At 41.5% G+C, this 27,505-nt stretch overlaps 1 protein-coding gene and 1 long non-coding RNA gene across 3 annotated transcripts; one reads left to right on the top strand and one right to left on the bottom strand.

Annotated features, from left to right (window-relative positions):
• Positions 1–73: 73 nt before the first annotated feature.
• Positions 74–5,335, bottom strand: LOC144309196 (uncharacterized). Its single transcript, XR_013375278.1, has 2 exons — positions 4,943–5,335; positions 74–1,243 (listed from the first exon to the last, which is right to left on the bottom strand). It is a non-coding gene; the product is annotated as an uncharacterized LOC144309196 (long non-coding RNA).
• DDX19A (DEAD-box helicase 19A) lies at positions 5,221–27,350 on the top strand. 2 transcript variants are annotated; one of them, XM_077890351.1, is made up of 12 exons: positions 5,221–5,390; positions 9,052–9,100; positions 11,981–12,031; positions 13,274–13,409; positions 16,226–16,318; positions 18,407–18,509; positions 18,901–19,015; positions 21,908–22,085; positions 22,463–22,700; positions 25,018–25,180; positions 25,631–25,822; positions 26,231–27,350. In XM_077890351.1, the coding sequence occupies exons 1-12, from the start codon at positions 5,334–5,336 to the stop codon at positions 26,290–26,292; spliced, it is 1,437 nt and encodes a 478-aa protein (XP_077746477.1). In that variant the 5' UTR covers positions 5,221–5,333; the 3' UTR covers positions 26,293–27,350. The 2 variants fall into 2 exon arrangements, with proteins under 2 accessions (XP_077746477.1, XP_077746482.1); XM_077890356.1 differs by lacking the exons at positions 5,221–5,390; positions 9,052–9,100; positions 11,981–12,031 and adding an exon at positions 13,710–13,770 and having other exon boundaries at positions 13,282–13,409.
• The last annotated feature ends 155 nt before the right edge of the window (positions 27,351–27,505 follow it).

The raw sequence follows: 27,505 nt of genomic DNA, 5'->3' as shown, positions 1-27,505 counted from the left end.
AGCGGGTTCCCCATCAATTTTCCCTCGTGTGTGTGTAGCAGTATAATACACATAACGAAAAATAAAATACAAGTTTACCATCTTAACCATTTTTAGGTGTACAGTATATTAAATACATTCATAATGTACAACCACCACCCACCACTATCCATCTCTTGGATCTTGCAAAACTGAAATATACCCAAGGAGAGGGGTAAGGATGGGGTGGTGGAGAGGTGGACTCCCCACTTGGCTCAGAGCCCAACGTAGGGCTTGATCTCATGACCTGAGCCGAAACCAAGAGTCAGCTGCTCAATCAACTGCACCACTCAGGGGCCCCAAAAAAACACATTATATTTGACCCCTCAACAGCATTTAACAATATAAACAGTCCCTTCCTCTAACCATTCTTCTGATAACTGAAGTGACACACCACACTCATTGGTCTTCCTTTACTCTGGCCATTGTGAGTGTTCCTCATAGCTCTGTTTTGGGTCATTTCTTCTTCTTTCTCTACTGTGGGGAATCTTGTTCATTCCTCTGGCTTTCTTTCTGCTGACAATTCCAAAATCTATACCAAGACCCAGTTTTTGAGCTCCAGGGTTGTAGAAACAACTGCCCACATGGCACTTGCACTTGGGATGTCTTCAAGGAACCATGTACTCAATATATCCAAAATTGAACCTATCATCTTGTACTACCACCAAACATCACCACTCCAAAAAACTCATGTTCTGCTCTTGGCTTTTCCTTTATCTCATGAAATGGCATTATAATTGTCTGGCCTGAGGCAGAAATCTGGATTCATCAGGAACTTCCTGCTCCCCAACCAATAATCACCAAGTCCTTTTGTAACATCCAATGCTATGTAACACATCACCCCAAAACAATAGGTCAAAACAACTTAGTCTGGTGGCTCTCCTGGTCTCTCCTAGGCTCACTTCCGCAGCTGTATTCCCCTGGCTGTTGTCTGGGCTCAGCTGAAACAGCTGGGTTCCTCCACATGGTCTTCCATCTTCATAATATGGTAGATGGTCTCTGGGTTTTAAAAAAGGAAAGCAGAAGTTCTAAGTTCTCTTGAAGCCTTGGCTTAGAACTCCCCAGTGCACTTCTGTCACATTCTTTTAGTCAAAGCAAATCACTAGGCCAGCGCAGAGATAGTGGGGAAATAAATAGCTTCTGATGGGAGTCGCTTGAAATATCTGTGGCACCACCTTCTATCAGGTTGAACCAAATGAAATGGGACTGTTGGACAGCTGTTGACCTATAAAAGTGGCACTTTCAGGATGTGTTTTACAGAGAAATTTGCTAATGTGTTAACGAATGAAAACATGGAATATGTTTTACACATATTATCCCCAATCACTTTTTCATGCAATTTTTTTGTACTCATTATAAACTACTCTTTAGACCTTTGTGGGCCAAATACAAACTTAGTCTGGCTCCTGCCATTATTCTTATTTTCTGAATCCTTACACCATCCCTCTTCCCATTCCCCTCCCGTTGCTTCCTGCACATAGAGGCAACATGAAGGAAAAGGAGTTCCTACAGCAGAGCCACCATCCTATCAGGCCTACTCCTACCACTGGCACAAGCAGTATAAATCCCTGTACCCATTCACCAGAAGAAATGACGCCAAGAGACAGGTGTGTCCGTGAGAGATGGTCAATTTGTTGATCACTAGTTCATTCATTGATTTCATTCACTAGCTAATTCAACAACTGTTTAAGGTGTCCCTGCTCTGGGTGAGATGCTGGGGAACCAAATGTGAACAGAACAGGTAGGATCCCCACAGGATTCGCCGTTGAATGATGAAGCTGAAATAATCATGTGATCAGGTAATTCCACGGAAGATGCAGTTTAAGCTCACCTAGGCCCAAAGGGCTAATTAGAAAGTGCCCCAGGAAGGGGTCCCAGGAACACTGGCCCTTCACTCTGCCCTTAATTTTTGGTTTTCTTGCCCAGTGCTTTTTGAAACCAGGTTGCCCTGAATTCAGATCCTAGATTTGCCACTCATTAGGTCATATGATACCTTGGAAAAGTTTACTTCTCTGAACCTTAATTTCCTTATTTGTAAAATGGAAATAACGGTAGAGGGATCCCTGGGTGGCGCAGCAGTTTAGCGCCTGCCTTTGGCCCAGGGCGCGATCCTGGAGACCCGGGATCGAATCCCACGTCAGGCTCCCAGTGCATGGAGCCTGCTTCTCCCTCTGCCTATGTCTCTGCCTCTCTCTCTCTCTCTGTGTGACTATCATAAATAAATAAAAATTAAAAAAAAAAAAGGAAATAACGGTAGTAATGTTTCGAGAATCCACTTAGGTGATACAAGTAAATTGTGCAGAATGCATTAAAAAATGTTAATGCATTAGGTTCTCATTGCCCAGTCTAGGTGAATCTAACTTAGGGGAGGAAACTGTCTAGTCTGCAGTTTCAGGAGAATGTGTCCTTCTCAGTCTCTGGTCTGGAGAAGAGTGGGATTCTCAGTGGCTTCTGGCTGGATGCCTTCTTTTTGGAATATAAATGCTAACTGAGAGGGAAGTGACAGCCTCGACAGAAATTCCTATCACGCAGAGCTGCCCTAAAACAGCTGGCTGGTTTCATTATCCCAGGTGGACCTTCAGCCTAGACCTCCCTGAGAGCACTCACCTGGACAAAGCAAATGCCCACCAGCCTTCCCGTAAGTACAGGTGGGGAACTAGAAAGAATTTTCAGTAAACACCCCACATTGGGTGTAGAGATTACTTAAAAATAAAATATTCGGGGCTCCTGGGTGGCTCAGTTAAGGATCTGCCTTCAGCTCAGGTCATGATCCAGGAGTCCTGGGATCGAGCCCTGCATTGGGCTCCCTGCTCAGCAGGGGAGTCTGCTTCTCCCTGTGTCTGCCCCTACTCATGCATTCTCTCTCTCAAATAAGTAAATAAAATATTTTTAAAATAAACAAAATCTTGGGGCGCCTGGGTGGCTCGGTCTGCTGGGCGGCTGCCTTCAGCTCAGGCCATGATCCCAGGGTCCTGAGATCAAGCCCCACATCGGGCTCCCTGAGGATGGGCAGCCTGTTTCTCCCTCTCCACCTGTGCTCTCTCTTGCACACTCTCTCTTTAAAAATAAAATAAAAAATAAAATAAATAAATAAATATATATATATATAGAATTTTTCTATTACCCAGGAAGGTCCCTTGTGTCCTGACTTTCCCTCCTCCAGATGCATCACCCACAGATGATTGTTCTCACTACAGATTTCCCTTTTCCTATTTTTTACTTGCATATACATGCAGTATTGCATCTCTTATGTCTGACATCTTTCCTTCAACACAATGTCTCTAAGACTGACTTTACTTCATCATGTGTAGTTTATTCGTTTTTATTGCCAAGTAGTAATTCACTGAATAAATATACCATAATTTGTTTACCCATTCTCCTGTTGATGGACATTTGGGATTCCCGTTTGGGGCTATTTTGACGAAGTTTCCTATAAACATTTGTACAAGTCTTTCTGTGGACGTATGTTTCATTTCTCTTGGATAGTAACTAGGAGTAGGTTTGCTGGGTCACAGAATAGATGTAGGTTTAACTTTTGGAGAAACTGCCAAACATACAAAACCACTGTGCCATTTTACATTCTCTGCAGAAGCTGATGAGAGTTCCAGAGGCTGACAAAATTTCTTTGATTGACCAAACTCCAGTTAGGTTCTTGAACCTTCTCCTAAACCTGTCTGTGCAATTCTTTGTAAAATCCAATTTTAGCAAGAACCCCCCACACTTGGTATCTGGTCACCCTCAGTATCTGACAGGGTCTTCATTGTTGCACCATCCCTCAGGTGATGTCTGATGTCTTACCTTTCATCAGAAGAATTCTGTTAGGTTAGCTTAACTAGAATTCCCCTACACCTTGATGTTTCCTCTTAGTAATCTTCCTTCCACTGACCACTCTCCACCACCACCACACTGCTCAGCTATAAATCCCCTCTCACTCATGTTCTATCTCACCCTCACTGGAAAATACCATTGCAGTGGTCCCCATATCTATCCCGAGTGCCTCACCATCTCTACCATGTCACTGAGTATTTTTTTTAACAGTCCACGTTCTTATCAACACATGGCAGGTCAATATTTAATTTTAGCCATTCTAGCTTTGCGCAGTGGTATCTCACTGTGACTTTGATTTGCATTTTCTTAATAACCAGTGATTTCCAGCTCTTTTTTATATGCTTCCTGACCACAACGGTGTCCTCTTTTGCAAAGGTTTCAAGTCATTCAAACATTCTGGCATAAAAATAATTAATTAATTTAAAAAAAAAAACATTCTGACATAAAGGTTACAATAAAAAGTGTCCTAAAGTAATACATTTCGAACTAAAAAATCTCTATTAATTTACTCAACCACACATTAAAAAAATATTTATCAAGAGGCTACTATGAGTCATGAATTTTTCTAGATTCACAAATTAGCGGTGATCAAGACAGATAAGATTTTTGCTCTTGTTCAGAGAGTTCATAATCTGGAGTGGGAGGCAAAAAGACAAAAAGCAAACAGCAGGATTTTTGATGGTATGGAGATGCTGAGTATCAATAAAATGTTGGAAACAACTTCTATCCATCCCCAAGGTGATAGGAGGAGGAGAGGTAGGTAACTTATGTGATATGAGTTTGATGGACTATTATAATGCCATGGAACCAATAATCACAACATGAAAATATACTTAGTCATAGAATAAAACGGTGAGATTTAAAACTGTACGTGCACTTTGATTAGGTCTACGTAAAACACCCATACTTTGATGCATATGGGCGAAAACTGGGAAGACCCAGGAGAAAAATAAAACGCTGCTGTGTGTATTTCAGGAGTGGTGGACTGACGGGGCCCTGAGGGCTCTGGGTTTCGTTTTGATTGTTGTTGTCTTACAGGCTACCGCGCGTTCTTAACGGCAGAAACCGGCGTCTACGACATTCTCATAGGACTTACCTTCGTCTAAGGCTTTAGAATTCAGAGACACGTGACAGGCTTAGGCTAAAACATGGGTTACTTCAGTGTGAAGTACGGCAATAAATAAAATAAGGACTAAGAATTTGACCTCGCAAAGCCCAGGGACTTCAAGGCACGACTACGTTGCTCCCGGGAAAGTCTGAGGAAGACGCGCGGTGGCGCACGACCGGAAGAGGCGACGCCGCAGCGCAGGCCCGGAGCGGCGCGGAATAGTGACGCATGACGCCGGGGGGGGGAACTGACGTCACTTTCGGCACGGCCGCTTCCGGTCCGCGTGGGGGAGGTTCTCGCGCAGCCAGCGGATTCAGGGCAGGTGTTGGCGCGCTTGCGGTGGGTTTTTCAGCGAGTCGGCCTCCCTTCCCGCCGGATCATGGCCACCGACTCGTGGGCCCTGGCAGTGGACGAGCAGGAAGCGGCTGTCAAGTCGGTCAGTGTCTTCAGCTCCCGCGGGGCGAACGTAGCAGGGGCCCGAGCGGCCCCTGAGGCGATCCCCGGGAGCTCCCTGGGCTGGGCAGGCTTGTGGCCCACACTTCCCTAGAGTTTGCCGCCAGGAATCCCTATCCTGGTTTTGCGCCTGGGGCGGAAGAGACCAAAGTCAGGCTTGTTTTGTTCATCTAGGCCAGTTAAAGACTTTTTTGCCCTGTAGCAAAATTGTTCCCACTTTATATGTTTTCTTTCTTCTGTTGCACCTCGTTCTCGGGGAGATTGTAGGGAAATTTAGACGCTGATTCTCTTGTTTATCTGTTTTCTGAGTGATTCTGTGCTAAACTTTTTTTTTTTCTAAGCTTTGTGCTTAACATGGTTGACAGTTTGTAGCTCTTGGCAGAATAACAGGTTCAGGTTTAGTGTTTCAATCTACTGCACAAGTCGGTGGGAGGCCCTACAAATTGTTTCATTGATGTTTGAAGTGACATTTAATTTCATATATTGGCTCTTTCATTAATGAAGATCCATTCAGCTGGAAGGTAATTAGAGTGTAAACTGGCTTTCTGTTTTTTTTATCTCAGTTTAAGTTTGTTTAGTGATGATGCACTAATGATTTTAATAGTTTGTGTTTGGTAGTCTGAAGTCTTATGTAACTTTTTAATGGATAAGTTGCATTTCTTAGGCAGTCATCCTTAATTGCATTGGAAGGATTCTCAGTTTGTGAACCAATATTATGGGTTAAATCCAGCAGGGTATAGGAAGAATCTTTATGGTCTAGTTCAGAAGGTGAGCATGTGGGAAGTGCTGTGAAAATAGTAAGAATATCGTGATAAATGATCTCTGAGTGGGGAGAGGACGTTTATAAGTAGAAAATGGGGAAATTCCTTGTGAAGAAGCTTACATTTCAAATGGATATTAGAAAATGAATCATTTAAGATAGAAGCGAATGACATTTTAGGAGAAAATGCACAAAGGTGCTGGACTTGTCTAGAGAGCAAGAATTGGAACTCATTTTTTTGCCACAGCCTAAGTTTACCAGTAAGTGGTAGAAGCTGTACAGAAAATACTGTAGAGTGTACTTTGCAACCTTAACTGAGAACTTAAAGAAGAGAGACTTGACTTGTTTGATTTGGTGATTTTTCAGGAGGATATTGACAAGATTAGATCTGAGAACTGGCAAGATTTATTGAACTCGGAGAATATTAGGAGTGATTCCTAAGGAAAGGCAATCAGTATGGAAGTTACTCTAGCCTAGAGAAAGGCATATGTTGTTGGGTGGTGGAAGTGACAATGAAGGGACGGATTCAAGAGAGAATTGTGGCGGTATAAAAAGTAGGATCTAGGAAGATGAAGTTACTGTTTATAGTCAGGAGCCCACCAAGCAGTATTAGTAAAATGCTAATATCAGAACTAGGGAAATGGGAGGATGGGCAGATATGTTATGGAGGATGGTGAGTTCAGGTTTGGCTATTCTGAAGTTGAGGACATCTTGGTAAGTACCTGTGTTGGGAGCCTCCAAGAATAGTCCAGGTTCAGTGATTTCCTGGGAGAATTCACAGGACTCAGCATATAATTGTATTCACAGCTATGATTTATTACAATGAAGATACAAAAAAAATTAGCAAAAAGAAAAGGCACATCTAGCAAAGTGCAGAGAAAACCAGGCACCATCTTCCAAGAGCCCTCTCCTAGTGGATTTACACATTCAGCTTAATTAGAGTTTAAGTCCTGCAGCAGCTTATTGTAACAACACATGTGAAGTATTGTCAGGGAAGCTCATTAGAGACTCAGTTCTCAGGGTTCTTATTGGGGGGGGCTGTCACAAAGCCACCTTCTCCCTAGCGTGTACCAAAATTCCAGACTTCCAGAAGGAAAGCAAGTGTTTAACATAAATTACATGTTTTTACAAACAGTTTAGGCATAACGAACTGCTCGTTAGTTCTAGGAATAGTGGGAACCCTTCTGAAGTCCATGTCCCCAGATGCCAGACAGGGGCCAACCTTGCAAGCTGACTCTTCTAAGGACAGGAAACTGTTAGCTGTGCTGGTTTTCTGCATAGCAACTATGCAGCATTTGAAAATGTGGCATTAGAGTTCAAGAGAGGAATCAGGACCACTAATGAAACTGGCTGTTTTCCATAAAGAAATTGTTCTTTTTTTTTTTTTTTTTTTTTTTTTAATTCAGAGAGAGAGAGGCAGAGACACAGGCAGAGGGAGAAGCAGGCTCCATGCAGGAAGCCTGACGTGGGACTCGATCCCGGGTCTCCAGGATCACACCCGGGGCTGCAGGTGGTGCTAAACTGCTGCGCCACCGGGGCTGCCCTCCATAAAGAAATCAAAGAGTATCACAAAGGATAAGGCTCTGGCACTGTAGGAATCCGACTGTGGATTGGGGATTCCAGACTGTCATGTTTGCGTTGTCAGCCCATCCCAAGATTAGTTGGCTTCTGCAGATTTCTGTGTATTAGCCTAAAAATGTGGGTTAATCAGTGGATAAGTTCTGGTATAAAATACCTTCTCTGTTACAGGCCAACCTTCCTATTGGCCTTCAGGGAAAGGGTGTCCATCTCCAGTAGTGTGTTGATCTGATTTTTCTCTGGAAGACCTGGTTTCTGAAGAGATCAGATGAATATCCCCACTGTGTGAGGGTAGACTTCCTTCTCCCAAAGACCAAGAACAGTCAGTTGAGGGGAGGGGGAATGGAGGAGGAAATATTTGTCAACGCCCTCAGGAATCATTGGTGGTCATCATAAGGATAATGAAGGATTACATCAGTTAAGGGATCATGTTGGGGGCAGGGCTTGGGGTCCAGGGCTTGGTTTGGGTTACTTCTCTGAACCTGACAACATACCTTTACAATACTCTTTCTATATCAATACCCTTACTCTTAAGAATACCTTGAACATGGAAAAATAGTTTTCATGAGATTGGAGACTTCATTATGAATGTATAAATTATTGCTCGGCTTGCATTTCATTTGCAGCTTAATAAGCAGGTTTGCATTGACCAGGACTGGTGACCAAAATAAATTTAAAAAAAAAATCCTTTGGTTCCAGTTTCTGAAATATTCTAAATCAGGAACATGAATTTGTTGATTCTTTCATCATAATAACTCGTTTTACCTAACTCCTAGTGGAGGTGGTTGATAAAGCAAGAAAGCAGGCTATAATTTATTTGCTAAATACAAAAATAAATATGTTAAGAAAATAATGGTAAAAAAATTTATTTGCTAAGTGTTGCATTAATACAGCATGGGTTTCAGGACTAAAAAGAAAGCTGAGATACTTACATAGCATTGTTCTTTACCATATGTAGAAGGGAACTGTGAATACATGTGCCATTGAAAGACTATCATAGGTATGTGATGAAGGTGGATGTTCTAGAAAGCGTAAGTTGGAAAACTAGAGGTTTGAGACTGTTGTCAAACTTTCTTCCCATTTGCTCTGTTTAGTCCACCCTTGCCCCCTCCTTTTTAAGGTTCTTGAAGATGTGAAATGAGGTCTTCGCCCAAACTTGTAGAAATTCTGCTTGAGCAGGACAACTCCCTGAATATAGGTGCTGAACTAGTTCTGCTACACTTTCACTAGGGAACTTCTCTTTGCTCAAGAGACTTCCTTTGATTGGGTCATCTGCCTAACTGTGTTTCCTTTTATTCCCATTCAGATGAGTAATTTGCAAATCAAGGAAGAAAAAGTCAAACCAGATACCAATGGTGAGTCACTTGTAACTACCTGGATACAAGCTACACATACTCTTCTGCTTTGCAGTAGTAGCTGCAGTGTGAAAAGGCACTTTAATTTAGCGTAATATTTGGCAAATGACAGCACTGTATTTGAGATCCAGTAAATTAAGTTGCATTACCAAAGAGAACACATTAGTTTTCCAAAATTTTTTTTTTAATTTACTTATGATAGGCACACAGTGAGAGAGAGAGAGAGGCAGAGACACAGGCAGAGGGAGAAGCAGGCTCCATGCATGAAGCCTGATGTGGGACTCGATCCCAAGACTCCAGGACCATATCCCGGGCCAAAGGCAAGCACTAAACCACTGAGCCACCCAGGGATCCCCTCCAGATTTTATCTAGTCTCAGACTCCTACAAGTGTTCGTTTGATAGTATTTCTTTAAGCTTTTTATTTAATTTTTTTTAAAAGTTAATCTGGGCTCAAAACTTAAAAGTCTAAACAGGGGATCCCTGGGTGGCGCAGCGGTTTGGCGCCTGCCTTTGGCCCAGGGCGCGATCCTGGAGACCCAGGATCGAATCCCACGTCAGGCTCCCAGTGCATGGAGCCTGCTTCTCCCTCTGCCTATGTCTCTGCCTCTCTCTCTCTCTCTCTCTGTATGACTATCATAAATAAAATAAAATAAAAAATAAAATAAAATAAAAAAATAAAAGTCTAAACAGGTGAAAGGCTTCCTTTTTCTTCCAGACTGTCATTTACCCAATTCTTTCTCTCTAATAGTTTGCAAGGGCTGCCCATGCCAAGTGTCACAAACTGAGTTGTTTAAACAATCGATGTATTATCTCATAGTTCTTGAGGCCATAAGTGAGATCAAGGTGTCAGTGGGGTTGGTTCCTTCTGAAGGTTTCAGAACTTACATTCAGGTCTTCAATCCATTTTGAGTTATTTTTTGTGTGTGAGTAAGATAGTGATCCAGTTCTATTCTTTTACATGCAGTTGTCCATTTTTCCCACCATTTATTGAAGAGACTGTTCTTTCCCTCTTGTGAATTTTTTTTTTAAAGATTTATTTATTTATTTATTCATGAGAGACACAGAGATAGAGAGGCAGAGACACAGGCAGAGGGAGAAGCAGGCTTGCCACAGGGAGCCCTGTGTGGATCCCAGGATCACAACCTGAGCTGAAGGCAAGACACTCAACCCATGAGTCACCCAGGCATCCCTCTTGTGGATTCTTGACTCCTTTTTCATAAATCAATTGACCATATGTGTGGGGGTTTATTTCTTGGCTCTCTGTTCTGTTCCACTGATTAATGTGTCTGTTATTTGAGTACCATAGTGGGGTTTTTTTTTGGGGGGGGGTTGTGTTTTAATTATATAGCTTTGTAATATAGTTTGAAATCAGGGAATATGATGCCTCCAGCTTTGTTTTTCTTTCTCAAGATTGCTTTGGGGGAAAAATTGCTTTAGTTCTTTAGGATTTTTTGTGGTTCCATACAAATTTTAAAATTCTTATATTTTGGGGCACCTGGGTGGCTCAGTGGTTGAGCATCTGCCTTTGGCTCGGGTCGTGGTCCTGGGATTGAGTCCCCCATCAGGCTCCCCACAGGGAGCCTGCTTTTCCCTCTGCCTATGTCTCTGCCTCTCTTTCTCATGAATAAATAAAATCTTTAAAAATAAAAAAAATAAAATTCTTCTATTTCTGTCAAGAATGCCATTGGAATTTCGATTGGGATTGCATTGGTTCTGTGTATTACTTTTGGTATATGGACAGTTATTCTTCCAATCCGTGAAGAAGGAAAATCTTCCTATTTGTGTCTTCAATTCTTTCATTCATTAATGTCTTACAGTGTTTAGTGTATAGGTCTTTCACCTCCTTAAATTTATCCTATGTATTTAATTATTTTTAATGCAATTATAAATGGGATATTTTTTCTCTTTTTGATAGTCGTTCTTAGTATACAGGAACACCAGATTTTTGTTTATCAATTTTTGTGTCCTGCAACTTTACTAAATTCATTTATTAATTCTAACGGTATTTTGATGCCATTTTAGATTTTTTAAATATACTATCGTGTCATCTGCAAATATTGACAGTTTTACTTTTTCCTTTTCAAGTTGGATGCCTTTTATTTCTTGTATCCATGTACATTTTATATAATTATTGATATGGAGGGTTTAGTTAATCAGTTTTACTATTTGATTTGTCTCATAGTTTTTCTACCTCTTTTCTTGGCTTTTGAGTTAATTGAATATCTTAGAATTCAATTTTAATTTATCTGTTGATATTTTGGCTATACTCTTTGCATTATATTAGTGTTTTATAGATTTCTTATAAGTCTTGCATATTTTTTGTTTTTAGGTGCAGGATTTCATCTTTTTAGTTACTACAATAAATAAGATCTTTTCAGTTATATTTCTGCATTTATCAAAGCTACTGATTTCTATTTATTTACTTTGTACCTAGCTTTTTTATATTTTACTAAGATATGTTATTTTGTAGTCATTTTTAAATTGATAATTAGTTTCATAGGCTTACAATCCTTAATCCACAAAAAGTGATTGTTTTACCTCTTAATTTTTAATATCTTTATTTTCTTTCTCATGTCTGTGTTTCCTAAAATAATAGTATATTTTAAAATAGGATAAGCAAGTCAGAAGCAATATATTCTAATCACTCTGAAGTTAGCCAACATATCTAGAAAGTTGAAATTTTTAAAATTTCTTACTAAGAAAAAGAAATTTTCTTCCTAAATAAAAATTTCTTCCTGAACAAAAACCCATTAAATATAAAGAAATGCCAAATACTTAGATTTTGATCACGTATGTAAGATATAGTATTTATGTTGTCACACCTTTTGGGTAGGTTTGATATTTGCCTTTCTTATGATGACACCTGTTTTCTTGTGTAGGTGTTATTAAAACCAGTGCTACTGCAGAGAAAGCAGAAGAAGAGGAAAAAGGTAATTACTTTTTAAAACTCTGTAGCAAGAAGCAGCATATGACCCAAGGTTTGCCTTTCTGGAGTTAGAGGCACTAGATTGAGGAGATGAGGAGGAATCACAAAGGAGATTGAGAAAAAGCAGTCAGTGAGATAGAAGGAGAACCAAAAGAGAGGAATATCCAGAAACCAGAAGAAGGAAGTGTTTCAAAAGTAGGTAGTCAAATATAGGTAATAAGTTGATTAAGAAGTTATCAAAATGGAAAAAAAAAAAAAAGAAGTTATCAAAATGGGCTGTTCACCTGATTTAGCAGTATAGAAGCCATTGGTGTACTCAAGAAGGGCCTTCGAGGTCAAGTGCAGAGGTTAAATACAAAAGCCTATTCAGTGTACATTGAGCAGAAGGGGAGGACAGCGAGTGGGGACAGTGAGTATAGACAGCCTTTTCAGGGAATGTCCCATAAAGGGGAGCAAAGAAATGGGGCAGCAAAGAAATAGGGATGGGAGGATAAAAGAGGAAGCAGGTTTATAATGAGATGTTAAAATGTGTGCACATGCGAGGGAGAATGTTCCAGTGAAGGGGGAAACTGATAATGCAAGATGGAGTCAATGTTGGGAGAAATATCCTTGTAGGCAAGAGGGGTGGGACCTGTTGTATCAGTGCAGGGGTTAGCCTTGAGCACAGGCTGTTCATCTCAGGTTTCCAGAGGGAACATAGAGATATGCACCCAGATGCGGGTGGGTGTGTTACTGCAGTGTGTGGAGGCACTTCTGATCACTTGTACTTCTTTGTGAAGGAAGACACAGGCTCATCAGATAAATGAGAATGTAGAGGAATGAGAAGAGAGGAAGGAAAAAGTGGAGATCTAAGAAGAGTGAGTGGAGAATAGAAACATGAAGACTTAGAGGGCAGGTCAGCCCATTTGAGTCTAGTGGTCAAGAATTTTTTTTTTTTAAGATTTTATTTATTTATAAGAGACACACAGAGAGACAGAGGTAGAGACACAGAGGGAGAAGCAGGAGCCTGACATGGGACTCGATCCTGGGATTCCAGGATCACGCCCTGGGCTGAAGGCAGGCACTAAACCGCTGAGCCACCCAGGGATTCCCTAGTGGTCAAGAATCTAGTGAGATCTGTCAGTGTGGTTGTTTTTATCCAGCCAAGCTCAGTTGCCCAGGTGCTGGTGCAGACAAGGAGAAAGATTTCATGAGGTTGGGTTTGCCAAATGAGTATGAAGACAACCTACTGGTTTCTTCCTGACAGAGGACAGAGCTGCCCAGTCCTTACTCAACAAGCTGATCAGAAGCAACCTTGTGGATAACACAAACCAGGTGGAAGTCCTGCAGCGAGATCCAAACTCCCCACTCTACTCAGTGAAGTCTTTTGAGGAGCTTCGGCTGTGAGTGTCTGTTCCCTGGAACAGCTGTTCCTTGTCGGTCCCTCCTTTCTAAAACTTAACATCTCAGAGATCTTTTGGGAATTTTACTTTTTATTTTTAAGAATCTTAATGTATTTCCTTCTTTGACTAGTTAATAATTCACGTGATTTGAAAGTGAGAAAGTATGAAAAAGTTTACGGTGATGGTTTCCCTCCCACCCTTGTCTCTTGGCTACCCAGTTCTCCTCCTCTTGGGAGGGATTTTTAAATAACAGCGATTTATTCATCATAGCTGAAAGTCTTTTTTCTTTTATGCTCTTAGAACTTTCAATAAAATATTGGCTGACAGGTGATTTCTGGATGTCAGGAACATTTCTTATTAGGTAAGCCCTTTTGTTAGACTACAGGGTTTACGGTCTTAAGAACATTTTATCTGCTTTTACATAATCAAAAGAGCCTGTGCAGGATTCCCAGTACCTACAGTGGAAAGCAGCCTTGAATATTCCAGAATTTAAAAAAAAAAATATTCAGAACCCGGAATTAAGCCACAAGGGATAGCATGTTTACAGCACTGTACTAAGAATCACTTCTAACTTCTTTTTATTTTGAAGGCAAAATTCTGGAAAGTCATACAAAGTTTTTTGTTTCTCTCAGCATATTAGTAAAGAAGTGTTTGTGAATCCTTGGTTTGTGTACAGACTATTATGCTGGGTGTCATGAGTAACACAAGACATAACTACTGTTCTTGCTTCCTGCCAGGACCAGAATCATGGACGGAAAATAGCTGGTGAATGAGAATGTTGTAGAATTAAAAAAAAAAAAAAAAAAAAAAGAGAATGTTGTAGAATTAATAGATTCTTTGCCTTTATCAGCAAAATCTATCATATGCCCATTGTGGGCAAATAGAGTCCACATTTTGTCAGCTTATTACCACTGCTTTAGACTGAGACATTTAAAACATTAGAGCTAACTAAAACCAAATCAAGTCATCAGTGAACTGATAGCTAAGTTTTTTAAAGTGTAACTTTTTTTTTTAATGTTTTCAGGAAATTGTATTTTTCTTCATGTATTTCCTCCGTCAGGGGCTTCATTCAGCAAGTCTGTCATCTCTGCTTCTGTTTATAAACTATATCAGGGCAGTGAGATATGCTTTTTTGTTTCCTGAAAGGACAGTTTGCTTTTCCAAGTATTGATGCTTTTTAAACCCCGTTTCATTTAAAGGACTTCAATCCAACCAGTGAGGAACTGTCCTCTCTGAAAAGTCTAGTTCTCTCTGATTTAGTCATTGTTGGCTAGGCTAGAGGAAACAAAGAATGAAACCTAAGTTGCCTTGATTTGTTTTGTACTTAAAATTTTTTAATTAATCTGCAAAATAAGAGAAAAATAATGAACCCCTGGAAGCTCTTGGATCATTCAGATCTTCATTCAGTTGTGACTTTGTTTCCTTAGCAACCAAATCAAAATCTGCTGAGCTTCATAGCCTTTTCTTCAGAAGACACCAAAAGTTATGCTTTCAGAGGTCTTTGTATCTGAGAACCAACATATGCTGGAAGAATTTGCCCTTTAGAGAGCCTGTTAACTCCAAGGAAGGCTCAGAGAACAGAAGTCTTAACTTGGTTTGACTCTTCTTTACAATCTGGTGGGATTTTTTGTTGAATACCTTGTCAATGTGGAGGTAGCAGAGAGCTTATCGTAAATGTGATGAAAGAGCAACTTTAATTGATATTTGTTGTACAGCTACTTACATGAGCTGGTGCTTTCCTATTCTTGATTTTTGACTAGACATAATAATTAAATATGAGCGTTTGTAAAGTTCAGTATGGTAATTGAACACTTCTACCTTTTTACTTTAGATCAGCTTACTAGAAACTAGCTGAATCAATTTTCTTACTTCTTGATTGTCCTGGGTATTTACATAGCTGGCTTTGGAAGGACCATAGATTACAAAATGACTGTGGATCAATTAACATCTGTTCCAAGAAATTAAAACTGACTCTCGTTCCTTAAAGGGACATCTAGGGACACCTGGGTGACTCAGCAGTTGAGCGCCTGCCTTTGGCCCAGGGCATGATCCTGGAGTCCCAGGATTGAGTCCCACATCGGGCTCCCTGCAGGGAGACTGCTTCTCCCCCTGCCTGTGTCTCTGCCTCTTTGTCTCTCTCATGAATAAATAAATAAAATCTTTAAAAAAAATAAAAAGGAAAAAAATAAAAATAAAAAATAAATAAATAAAAAGGACATCTATATTTTAGTGGTATAGTAAGCAGTATATTTTTAGATGTGTTTTTTATTATTCATTTTATGCAAATTATAAAATTTATATGAATTAATACATACCACTCTTGCAATATCCAGGGAACATTTGTCATCCAAGGCCAGTCATATTTGTGGATCTGCTGAAAGCATGAATATCTCCAAGAACAAAAGTTTGTATTCTCTGAATTGAGTAAGAGTTGCAGATTAAAATTTAGTAGAGAAAGATGGTGGCTTGGTTTCATTTTAGGTATTTTTTAAGGCATTGGAAAAATATGTCTGACAATGATAGGAAGTGTTACTCTTTGTTAGATTTAGGGAAAGATAAAATTCTAAGCCTTTAAACAATTTTTTTTTTTTTTTAATTTTATTTATGATAGAGAGAGAGAGAGAGAGGCAGAGACATAGGCAGAGGGAGAAGCAGGCTCCATGCACCGGGAGCCTGACGTGGGATTCGATCCCGGGTCTCCAGGATCGCGCCCTGGGCCAAAGGCAGGCGCCAAACCACTACGCCACCCAGGGATCCCCAGCCTTTAAACAATTTGAACAACTAGGAATCTATCCTTTCTCTCCCTGGCTTCCTAGGAAACCACAGCTTCTCCAGGGAGTCTATGCCATGGGCTTCAATCGACCATCCAAGATACAAGAGAACGCATTACCCATGATGCTTGCTGAGCCGTGAGTATGCAGACCTCAAGTGTACTTCTTCAGGATTTGATTTAATGTCCTACACTAATAAACTGTAATTATTCTTGAGAACAAGATGGCATGTTTGGGACAGCATGTTTCTTCAGGGAAACTTGAGCAAGTACAGAGAGTCAGTTGGAATTTGGTACAGTTTCTTTCTGCCTTTCCCACTTAACAGTAAAAACTGATGGTGGGGGGGAATCCCTGGGTGGCTCAGTGGTTTAGCGCATGCCTTTGGCCCAGGGCGCAATCCTGGAGACCTGGGATCGAGTCCCATGTCGGGCTCCCGGCATGGAGCCTGCTTCTCCCTCTGCCTCTCTCTCTCTCTGTGTCTATGATGAATAAATAAAATCTTAAAAAAAAAAAAAAAAAAAAAAAAAACTGATAGGGGTTCCTGGGTGGCTCAGTCGGTGAGCTTCTGACTCTTGGTTTCAGTTCAGTCATGGTCTCCGGGTTGTAAGATTAAGCTCCATGTAGGGCTCCTGATAGAGAAGGAAGCACCTACCTGGCTCAGTTGGTAGAACATGCAACTCTTGATCTCAGGATTGTGGATTTGAGTTCCATATTGGGTGTAGAGATTACTTTAAAAAATAAAAATAAAAATCTTTAAAACAAAACTGAAAGAGAAAGCAAATGGTATTCTATGCAATTTAAAAATCAGAATTTTTTTTTTTTTTGAAGATTCATTTCTTGGGACGCCTGGGTGGCTTAGTTATTAAGCATCTGCCTTCGGGGATCCCTGGGTGGCGCAGTGGTTTGGCGCCTGCCTTTGGCCCAGGGCGCGATCCTGGAGACCCAGGATCGAATCCCACGTCAGGCTCCCGGTGCATGGAGCCTGCTTCTCCCTCTGCCTGTGTCTCTGCCTCTCTCTCTCTCTCACTGTGTGCCTATCATAAAAAAATAAAATAAAATAAAATAAAAATAAGCATCTGCCATCGGCTCAGGACGTGGTCCTGGAGTCCCGGGATCAAGTCCCACATTGGGCTCCCTGCATGGAGCCTGCTTCTCCCTCTGCCTATGGCTCTGCCTCTCTCTCTGTCTCTCTCTCTCATGAATACATAAATAAATAAAATATTTTAAAAAATAAAAGATTCATTTCTTTATTAGCGAGGGCACACGTGTCAGCAAGCACAGGGAGGGGCAGAAGGAGAGAGAAACTTTAGCAGAATACTCGCTGAGCTTGGAACCTGATGTGGGGCTTGATCTCATGACCCAAGCTGAGGCCAGACATTTAACCAACTGAGCTACTCAGGCACCTCTTAAAAATCAGATTTTAAAACTTTGAACATTTTTAAACTTACAAAAAAATGTCAAGAGCAATACTAAGAACATCTTAACCCTACCTGCCAAGAAATAAAACATGATCAACCTCATTGGCAGTTAAAGCCCCTATATACCCCTCTGTTCACATTCCCTTCCCCAACCCAAATAAGCATCATCCTGAAGCGGGTCATCATTCTCTCACATTTCTTTACACTTCTACTACATATCTATCATGTTCCTTAGAATTTAAAGAGTTGTTTACATATTTTTAGACTGTAGATAATTGGCATCATATTATATGTAATAACTTTTTCTATTCAAATCTATTTTTTTGTTTAATAACAAAAATTCTATGTATTTCCATGACTGGTTTACATGAAGTAAGATGTGAACGTTCTCTCTAAAGGATGTTCAACTTGGTGTCTTGCATTTTCATAAAGAAGGGAAAGGGAACACACAGGGAGCCAAGCCCTGGAGATACATTATAGCTCAGCAGAAAATGTCTTCGGGGATTTGCCTTGGCACAGATTTTTCTCTGCCATGTTAATTTCCATGGGGCCCTTAGGGTATAAAACTAGGGCACTTTAGCTGTGCTGGAGTCTAGAGTGAAGATTTCCTGGTATGAACCCATCTAAATCATTATGTCCCTTAATATTTAAACAGTTTTTTAACAACACATAAAAAAATTTATCATTGTCCTTAACACAGAAAACGTGAATTAAAGAGAAAAGATTCCATATTCCTACCATCCAGAAAGAGCATTTTGACACTGTACTGTGTTTAATGAGTTTTCATTTCTGTCCTTCCTTGATCCAGCCCACAGAACCTGATTGCCCAATCTCAGTCAGGTACTGGTAAAACAGCTGCCTTTGTCCTGGCCATGCTCAGCCGAGTGGAACCAGCAGAGAGATACCCTCAGGTAAGGGCTGGAGGATCCCCAGGGCCCTGGCTTACCTGCCCTAGGAAAGGCAGTGCCATCTGGTGGGTAGTTAATGAGGGTGCCCCTAAAGGCGTCTGAACGTTTCCTGTGCCTCAGACTGTGGCTTAGGCAGAGCCAATTCATGCACTAGGCCACAACCTGGGGAGAATTTATTCAGAAGCAGCAGCCTCAAACAGTGGCTCTGAAGGCATTAACCCAGCCAGGGCTCTCTGCTGAAGGCTTGGGTCTACAGCTGAAGAGTGGGCCTGGTTGGAGAGGATGTGGTTCGCTACTTTTGAGTGGTAATAAGACCAGCATATTGTTCCTTTTGGGCCTGTTGTCTATTACTAAAAGGCTCTCCTAAACTCAACCTTTATGATCTCCCTGTCAGTGTCTGTGCCTCTCCCCAACATATGAGCTGGCGCTTCAAACGGGAAAAGTGATTGAGCAGATGGGCAAATTTCATCCAGAACTAAAGCTTGCTTATGCTGTTCGAGGCAATAAATGTGAGTATAAAGGGGTGAGACCTAAGCAGTGAGCAGGATAGGGTAGTTGGGTATTTGAATATTGAAGATGTGATGATGATGTTAAACTTTCTGGTTCACTTGACCTTAGGACCCACTGCATTGCTTTCAGCAAATCTGTTTTAAACTTGCTATTTAATAGTCCTTTCTGCTCTTAAAAGAGGATTTTGAGTTGTTAGGAAAATCTTTGTATGCGTCACAGAGTTGTTAAAGTCTGGTGTTCTTCACTGAGAAAATAGGATTTTGAATTCAGCATCCAGAATTCTGGAAACTACTTACTAACAAGGAATTAGTAGGTCTGAGGATGGTAGGTTGGGATCATATCCCTTTGTTTAAAAATAAGCACAGCTTTAGTAAGAGTAAACTAGGAGTATATACAGATAACTTGGTCCTATTGAAAATAGAAATCCTTCTACCAATTTTTTCTCCCATGTGTTCTACAGAATGTAATGTAAAAAACAAGGACTAAGATGGAGATGAGGGGCAGGTAGAAAACTGATCATTAGAAAGCTATCAGGGTATATAAAACCTCAAGTCATTAAGAAAAAAGCAAGCAGTCTAAATAGGAAAGAAGCCCAATTGAACAGACACATCACAAAACAAGGGATTCAGAGGGCCAGTAAATATGAAAAGGTGATCAATACACCTCATTTGTCATCAGGGAAATGTAAATTAAAACCACTATATGCCTCTCAGGTGGGCAAAAATGAAGAAGTCTGACAATACTAAGTGTTGATGGAGACCTACAAGAACTGGAATGCCCGTGTACTGCTGGTGGGGCGTATACACTAGTACTTTCTGGAAGCAGTTTGTCATTGCTTAGAAAAACTAAAAAGAGACCTCCCTTTCACCCAGCAGTTTGTAGTTGCCTGGAGCAATGGTTCTTGAACTTTTTGGTTTCTTACACTCTTAAACATTATGAGGACCCCACAGCATTTTTGTTTATACAGGTTTTATCTGTTGATATTTGCCATTTTGGAAGCTAAAATTGAGAAATTATACTTCTAAAGAATATGAAGAAAATTTGGCCTTTCTGATAATTTTAGGTACCTTTTTTAGGTGCTACACCAAAACATAACAAGTGGTAATTACTTAAGAATTAGTTCCAGTATGGAATCTGAAATCCTGTTACTGAACTTTTCATACTGTTAAATTAAAATACCTTGGTCTTTGGAAAATTCTGTCTTACTGAGTTACACTGATCTTCCAGATGTTGACACATCTCATTATACAAACTTTTTAAATTGTCTGCACAAATATTACCACCAAACTCATCAGAGTTTATAAAATCAAGAAACTCAAACTTAATGGCACATACAAGTCTACTAAAACTCTAATTCTACTTTTCTCTTGAAAGTTTAAATGTTACTGTGGCAGCAAATACAGTAGATTGTTTTCATTGAAGAAACAGCCTGTTCGTTTTCAAGAAAGTGGATATCAGATTCCCAACTTCATTTTCTATAGTTTATCGGTCAACTGAGAGAAATAACTAAGTTCAGCTCACCACACAGTCACAGAAGAGCTTTTCCTGGAGAAAACCATCATGCTTCAGCATGCAGCAAAACTACTTTATCCAAAAGTTTTTAGGTTGATTATGTAATTTGTGTGTTTATTTGATGTCTCACAGTGGTGGGTACATCTAAGTGTAGATACCAGAATCTTGTAACAACATATAACTTCTTAAGATTTTGTAATAAGATGGGACTTCACTGTGTATGAAGGATTAATAGATTAACTATATTTAATGTATTATTTTTAAAGGTTCAATTTTGACTTAGAGGCAGTGGACATTGAGAACTACATTTGAGTTAATTCAAAAATTTTCCAATGGATAACTGATGAATTTCTAATGAAAGGCCCTTCTCCTTAAATTAAATTTTGTTTTTAAAATAGTTATCCTTTCAACTTGTGAAGGTATTATGTGGTAGAAACTTTTTTCTCCCATATCCCCAACCACCTAGCTCTCCATTCTCTAGGCACTCAGTACTAACCAGTTTCTCATGTGGTGCACCAGAGATAATTGTGTGGCTGCAGGCACATCGTGTGTGTGTGTGTGTGCGTGTGTGTGTAAGTATGTAAATGTGTACACTTCATACATGTATATGTATTACATGTATTCGTTCTTTGCCTCTTGGTATACAAACTGCTTTGCAACTTTTTTTCACATTTCATAATGTATTTTCGAGATTTTTCCTTATCAGTTCCTAAGTAGTTTTTTACTTTTCTTGGCATCATCCATTGTGTGTACCCTACTTTGCTTAATTAGTTACTGTTGAATGCCGGCATAGCCTTGCGTATTTGTTACTGTACACATGTTAACATACATACAGGGTTCATTCCTAATCATGGAGTATTGGTCACAGACTATGCACATTAGTAATTTTAATAGGTGGTTGTACCAGTTTCAACTCCAGCAGCTATAATTTGAGAGTAATGTGTTTTTTAGCACATGTACTTAGGAAGACTGTCTATATTAGAATGTTAACTAAAGCTCACTAGGCCAGGATCCTGGGACTCAAAACTACCAGTTGAAGAGAAAATCTGTGAACTGTGAGTGAATGTATGATGCAAAGTGAGTAAGAGTAACGCCAAGGAGAATGAGTAGGATAATGCTGAATTACAGGAGGAAACAGAAGAGAGACATGGCACTTACTGAGAATTCACTGCATAGGATTGAATCCTGACCACTATGCTGGGACATAGGTGCCATTGTACGACTTTAAAATAGAAGAATCCAAGACTTATGGATAACGCTCTTGTGTTTTGACATCTGGAATTAACTTGTTTTACTCACTCTGGAAGGATGGGCAAGGCTTTGATTTCCAAAACTGGTTTGCCATGGAAATACCCACGGAAAATGTCTTGTCTCCACAGTGGAAAGAGGTCAGAAAATCAGTGAGCACATTGTCATTGGCACCCCTGGGACTGTTCTGGACTGGTGCTCCAAGCTCAAGTTCATTGACCCCAAGAAGATCAAGGTGTTTGTTCTGGATGAGGCTGACGTGATGATAGCTACTCAGGGCCACCAAGATCAGAGCATCCGCATCCAGAGGTAGGAACTCTTGAGCCAAGAGGAACTTCTCGCCTCTTGATCTGCAAGTAAAAATCTTGTTCACTGTATCTCCTCCTGCTATATCTAACCCCTCTTCTTTCTCCAGCTGGGTTATTTGCTTTTAGAACCTTCAGAAGCATTTGTTTGATGGGCAATATCCTCGTCAGCACTGACCACAGGTTGAGGAAGGAGATTTAGGGAATCTAACACCAGCCCCGTCCCTGCCCCATGGCTGCTCTCGCCTCCTCCCTGCTGTTCTCCTCCCCCTTCTGCCACTCTCCTGGGCATGTGGATCACCCAAGCCCGGGGCAGCTGTCTTCTGTTCCTTCCAGGGAAAGACTTGGGATCATGCCACATACCTGGGTCTTCCCTTGCAGGATGCTGCCCAAGAACTGCCAGATGCTGCTTTTCTCTGCCACCTTCGAAGACTCTGTATGGAAATTTGCCCAGAAAGTGGTCCCAGATCCAAACATTATCAAACTCAAGCGTGAAGAGGAGACACTGGACACCATCAAACAGTATTACGTCCTGTGCAATAACAGAGATGAGAAGTTCCAGGCCCTGTGTAACCTCTACGGGGCCATCACCATTGCTCAGGCCATGATCTTCTGCCATGTGAGTAGCAGTGGCAGCAGCAGGCCTGCTGGGGGAGGAGTTGCCCTGGAGGAGGTGCTTGCCCCTCCTCACAGCCAGCTCCAACTCGGTGCTGAGGAGGACCAGAAGCCCTGTGTGGCCAGAAAGGAATGGTTTATAAAGATGTAGGATAGTGCTGTCTTAGTATCCTAAGGTATACATGGCTTAAAAATAGAGTTCCTAAGGGACTGGCTGGCTCAGGCCATGGAGCATGCACCTCTTGATCTTGGGGATAATAAATTTAGGCCCCTTGTTTGACCTAGAGCTTACTTTAAAAAAAAAAAATAGAGTCTCTATTTGTAGGTGATATGTTACTAGACAACACAAGAGAATCAACTGATAATTGTAGGAAAAATAAGAGACTAAATATAGTAGCTGGTTACAAAATTAATATAAGTTGTTTTCTAGTCTCAAACAGCAAATTTTTTTTAAGATTTCATTTATTTATTTATTTATTTATTTATTTATTTATTCATGAGAGAGAGAGAGAGAGAGAGACAGGCAGATGCAGAGACACAGGCAGAGGGAGAAGCAGGCTCCCTGCAGGGAGCCTGATGTGGGACTGGATCCCGGATCTCCAGGATCACGTCCTGGGCTGAAAGTGGCGCTAAACTGCTGAACCACCTGGGCTGCCCTCAAACAGCAAATACTTAAAAAATAGAAGGCTAATAATTGATTATTTGTTCAATCATTTATAATTCAAGGATGTGTAAAACAGGAATGCACAAATAGATAAGTCACTATACTTTTTGCTCTGCATACAGTAACATAGTAACTTAAAAATAAAACATTGTCCTTGTGTCAAAAAAAAAAAAAAAAAGGAAGGCTAGATCCTATTAATAGGAAAAAAATCAAGAATAAATATTCAGGATACTTGAAGAACACTTCAAAAATGTTGTTAAGGAAAAAGAAAACAAAAATGATGCTAAGGGGTATTAGAATGAGACAAATCTTACTCTGTTACTAGAGGACTTGTCATTGAAAAAGTTTGTTTGTTTGTTTTTAAGATTTTATTTATTTATTCATGGGGGACATACAGAGAAAGAGAGGCAGAGACCTAGGCGGAGGGAGAAGCAGGCTCCATGCAGGGAGCCCGATGTGGGACTTGATCCCGGGTATCCAGGATCAGACCCTGGGCCGAAGGTGGCGCTAAACTGCTGAGCCACCCAGGCTGCCCCTGAAAAAGCTTTTTTAGACTGTTACCTTCGGATTGAAAATTGCAAATCTCCAGAAAAGATGAAAAAAAATAAAAAAAAGAAACTGAGCACTTTTATGCCTTTCACCTATTGTTAACATTTAGCCACTTTGCTTTTTATCCATGTGCTCACATGTGTGACACATCCGTGCTTTTTGGTTTTGGTGAAGTTATTATTTTTAATTTTTTGGAAAGATTTTATTTATCTGAGAGAGAGTGCACATGTGCGTGAGCATAGAGGAAGAGGGAGAAGCAGACTCCCTGCTGAGCATAGAACCCGATACAGGGCTTCATCCTAGGATTCTGGGATCATGACCTGAGCTGAAGGCAGACGCTTAACCAACTGAGCCACCCAGGTGCCCCTTAGTGAAGTATTTTAAAGTTAGTTGTAGAGATCATGAGAGTTTACACCTAAGTACTTCCCAAGAATGAGACATGCTGCTACATAAGCCCAATACCATTGTCTACCTTTAACAATGACATAATAATATTATCCCCTGTCTAGTCCATCCATATCCCATTTTCCTCACTTGTACCAAAAACCTTCTTTATTGTTTTTGGTTGGTGGTGTTAAATGTAAGAGCCAGTCAGAAATCATTGCACTTAGTTGTCCTGTCTCTCAAGACTCCTTTAACCTGGAACAATTTCCCCACCTTCTGTGACTCCAACATATTGAAGTGTCCAAGCTAGTAAGTAGTGTTAAGAATTTCTTTCATTTCTCCCCCTCGTGATTATATTCAGGTTAAATATTTCTGTGAGATAAATATCCAAGTAACATTGTTACTTCCTGTCACAGCATGTCATGTTAACAGTTTTAGGAAGTTTTGTTTTTTTTTTTTGTTTGTTTGTTTATTTGAGAGAGAGAAGGAGCATGAGTGGAGTGGGGGGAGACAGAAGGGGGAGTATGCAGGAAGCCCGACATGGGGCTCAATCCCAGGACCCTGAGATCACGAACCAAAGGCAGACACTCCACTGAGTGAACCACCCAGGCGCCCCATCATTTTAGGAAGTTTAACCATCAGCTGGTAAGTTTCAGGTAGAGTCTTCTAGATCAAAAATATTCTTTCAGATACCTTCATTTCTCAAATGTTTCCTTCTTTGCAGACCCGTAAAACAGCTAGCTGGCTGGCAGCAGAGCTCTCAAAAGAAGGCCACCAGGTGGCCCTGCTGAGTGGCGAAATGATGGTGGAGCAGAGGGCTGCGGTGATTGAGCGCTTCCGAGAGGGCAAGGAGAAGGTGCTGGTGACCACCAACGTGTGTGCCCGCGGTGAGCAGAGAATCTGTCCGCCAGGCCCTGGGTAGCAAGGGAAGTCCTCCTGTATGGGGCGCTCTGCTGGTTCGGGGCGAGTCCACATGGGCTTGGTGCTGGCATTCTTTCCTGGGAGAGACTGGATTCCCCCAGCAGATGAGAATTGTCACAGAAGCCAGGGGCCCTGATGTGGTGGAAGGACAGGGACAGGCACCTCACTGGTCCAGAATGGCACCTTCTCTTTGGGGCCCCCAGTGAGGTTCTGGCTGCATTACTGATGTCCTAATTCTGTTGGCACCCTGCCAAAGTTGTCTTTCCCTCTGGATTCTGCTAGGTGCCCCTTAGCCCCAAATCCCAGAGCCAACCTGCCCCAGACTCTTCTTCCACATGAAGCTGGTGTATGTTGGCCTTGCTTGGCTGGTGGTGATTTTTGTCTCCCTTCCTGACCTCTCCCCCTCTTTCATGCAGGTATTGATGTCGAGCAGGTTTCTGTCGTCATCAACTTTGACCTTCCCGTGGACAAGGACGGGAACCCGGACAACGAGACCTACCTGCACAGGATCGGGCGCACAGGCCGCTTTGGCAAGAGGGGCCTGGCAGTGAACATGGTTGACAGCAAGCACAGCATGAACATCCTCAACAGAATCCAGGAGCATTTTAGTGAGTGCCTGGGAGTGTCCCTACTGGTGTGCCCTCTCCTTAGGGGCGAGTCCAAGGGAGGGGGTGAAGGGTAGATTCTCCTGTGGCCCCAAGAAAGGCCTTTGTCCCCAACACAGTCTTCTCCTTCCCTACAATAGGGAAGTCCTCCAAGAGCACACCTGGCGAGTTTTCAGGGTCAGAGACACAAATGACAGTTCCCCCTTGGCCAGCCTCAGGGGCCTGGGGCTCTGTCCCTTGCTCAGGCACCGGGAGTCTTTGGGCTTAAGTGAAAGGTCGCTGTGGCCAGAGGCATGGCCCATCCCTAGGCAGGGCAGAACCCTGTGTTTCCTCTCCCTGTGCCATGCTGTCCCTTCCCTAGGGGTGGATCTCTGTGGTAGCCCCATGTTGAATTCTCATCTTCCTCCCCAGATAAGAAAATAGAAAGATTGGACACGGATGATTTGGACGAGATTGAGAAGATAGCCAACTGAGAAGCTCCACCAGTCACCAGTGCCCACGCCTGGCACTCACTCCACCTGCACGGAAGACTAGTGCTTTCACGGCACAGGCCTCGACGTTACCACAAAGAGGAGGCAGAGGAGAGAGAAACTACCTACCTCATTTTAAATTACGTTTGGACTAGACAAAAATTGTGCAAATGATGGGGGAAGGTAGAAAAAAATTTTGCATTTCGGAAAATTTAGTGGTCCCACCCCCGCCCCCACCCTTTTAAGCCATAGTTTTCCCTATCTTTATAATAATCTCGTTGCTATGGGTAATTGCTGAGCCCAGGATTCCCTGCTTGTTTTGTTGCTGGGGTGATAGGACCGTTCTCCAGTTCCTGAAGAAATGGTAGATGTAGAGAACAGGAGAGGCTCAACAGTGCAGGCTTGTGAGCCCCACTGCACGGTTGGAGTGTGGGCAACAGAGACGCATGAGCTCTTCCCCTTCTCTGTCCCTGACCAGAGAGCTGCCACCAATGTCTCCTGTCCTTGGGGCCATCCTCCTCCTAAATCCAGAGATGTTCTGATCCCCCTTTACCTCCATTCTCTGTGTCAGAGGATGTCCCTGTTTCTCTCTGGGTGAGCATCTTAGCTACTTCTATAAACCTTCAGTTTGAAGAGAAACCTGGTCAGTGAATCTTCAGAGGGATTGGTCTGACAAGGGTAGATGAGTCCTTTGAGAATCTGGGCCTTCCTTTTCCTATAGTTGCTGTGTCTGCTCAGGCATTGGTGGTCATGGCAGCCAGGTGACACCAGGTGAGTTTCTGATCTTATCCATGGGGTATCACACTGTGCCTAGAGGCAAGCAGCAGAGTTTGGAAGGGAAGTTATGACCAAGTGAAAACACTGATAATGCTCTTTATCTGTGATAGTGGACCTATTGGTTATTTCATTCATCTATACAAATAAGGACAGATAAATTCGAGCTATACCCATCATTCATTATGTTCAGAAATTTTAAAGTGATTATGAAAGGCTTTACTAATCATGATTCATTTTTATTTGTATTTTTCTGCTTATTAGACTAATATATGCTCATTGAAAAACTGTGTGTTTGTGTTTGTATACACATACATAAGGTGCAAGTGCTCTCAATCCCCACCTCTCTGAGATCACCATTGCTAGCATTTTGGTGAACATACAATAGATTTGTTTACATATCCACTTTTTTACAAAAATGTGAACATTCTGTTCATACTCT

Source organism: Canis aureus, chromosome 3 (assembly GCF_053574225.1).
Source record: "Canis aureus isolate CA01 chromosome 3, VMU_Caureus_v.1.0, whole genome shotgun sequence".
Taxonomy (NCBI): Eukaryota; Metazoa; Chordata; class Mammalia; order Carnivora; family Canidae; genus Canis; species Canis aureus.
The sequence above is the reverse complement of the archived record's forward strand: the minus strand, read 5'-3'. Positions and strand labels throughout refer to the sequence as shown.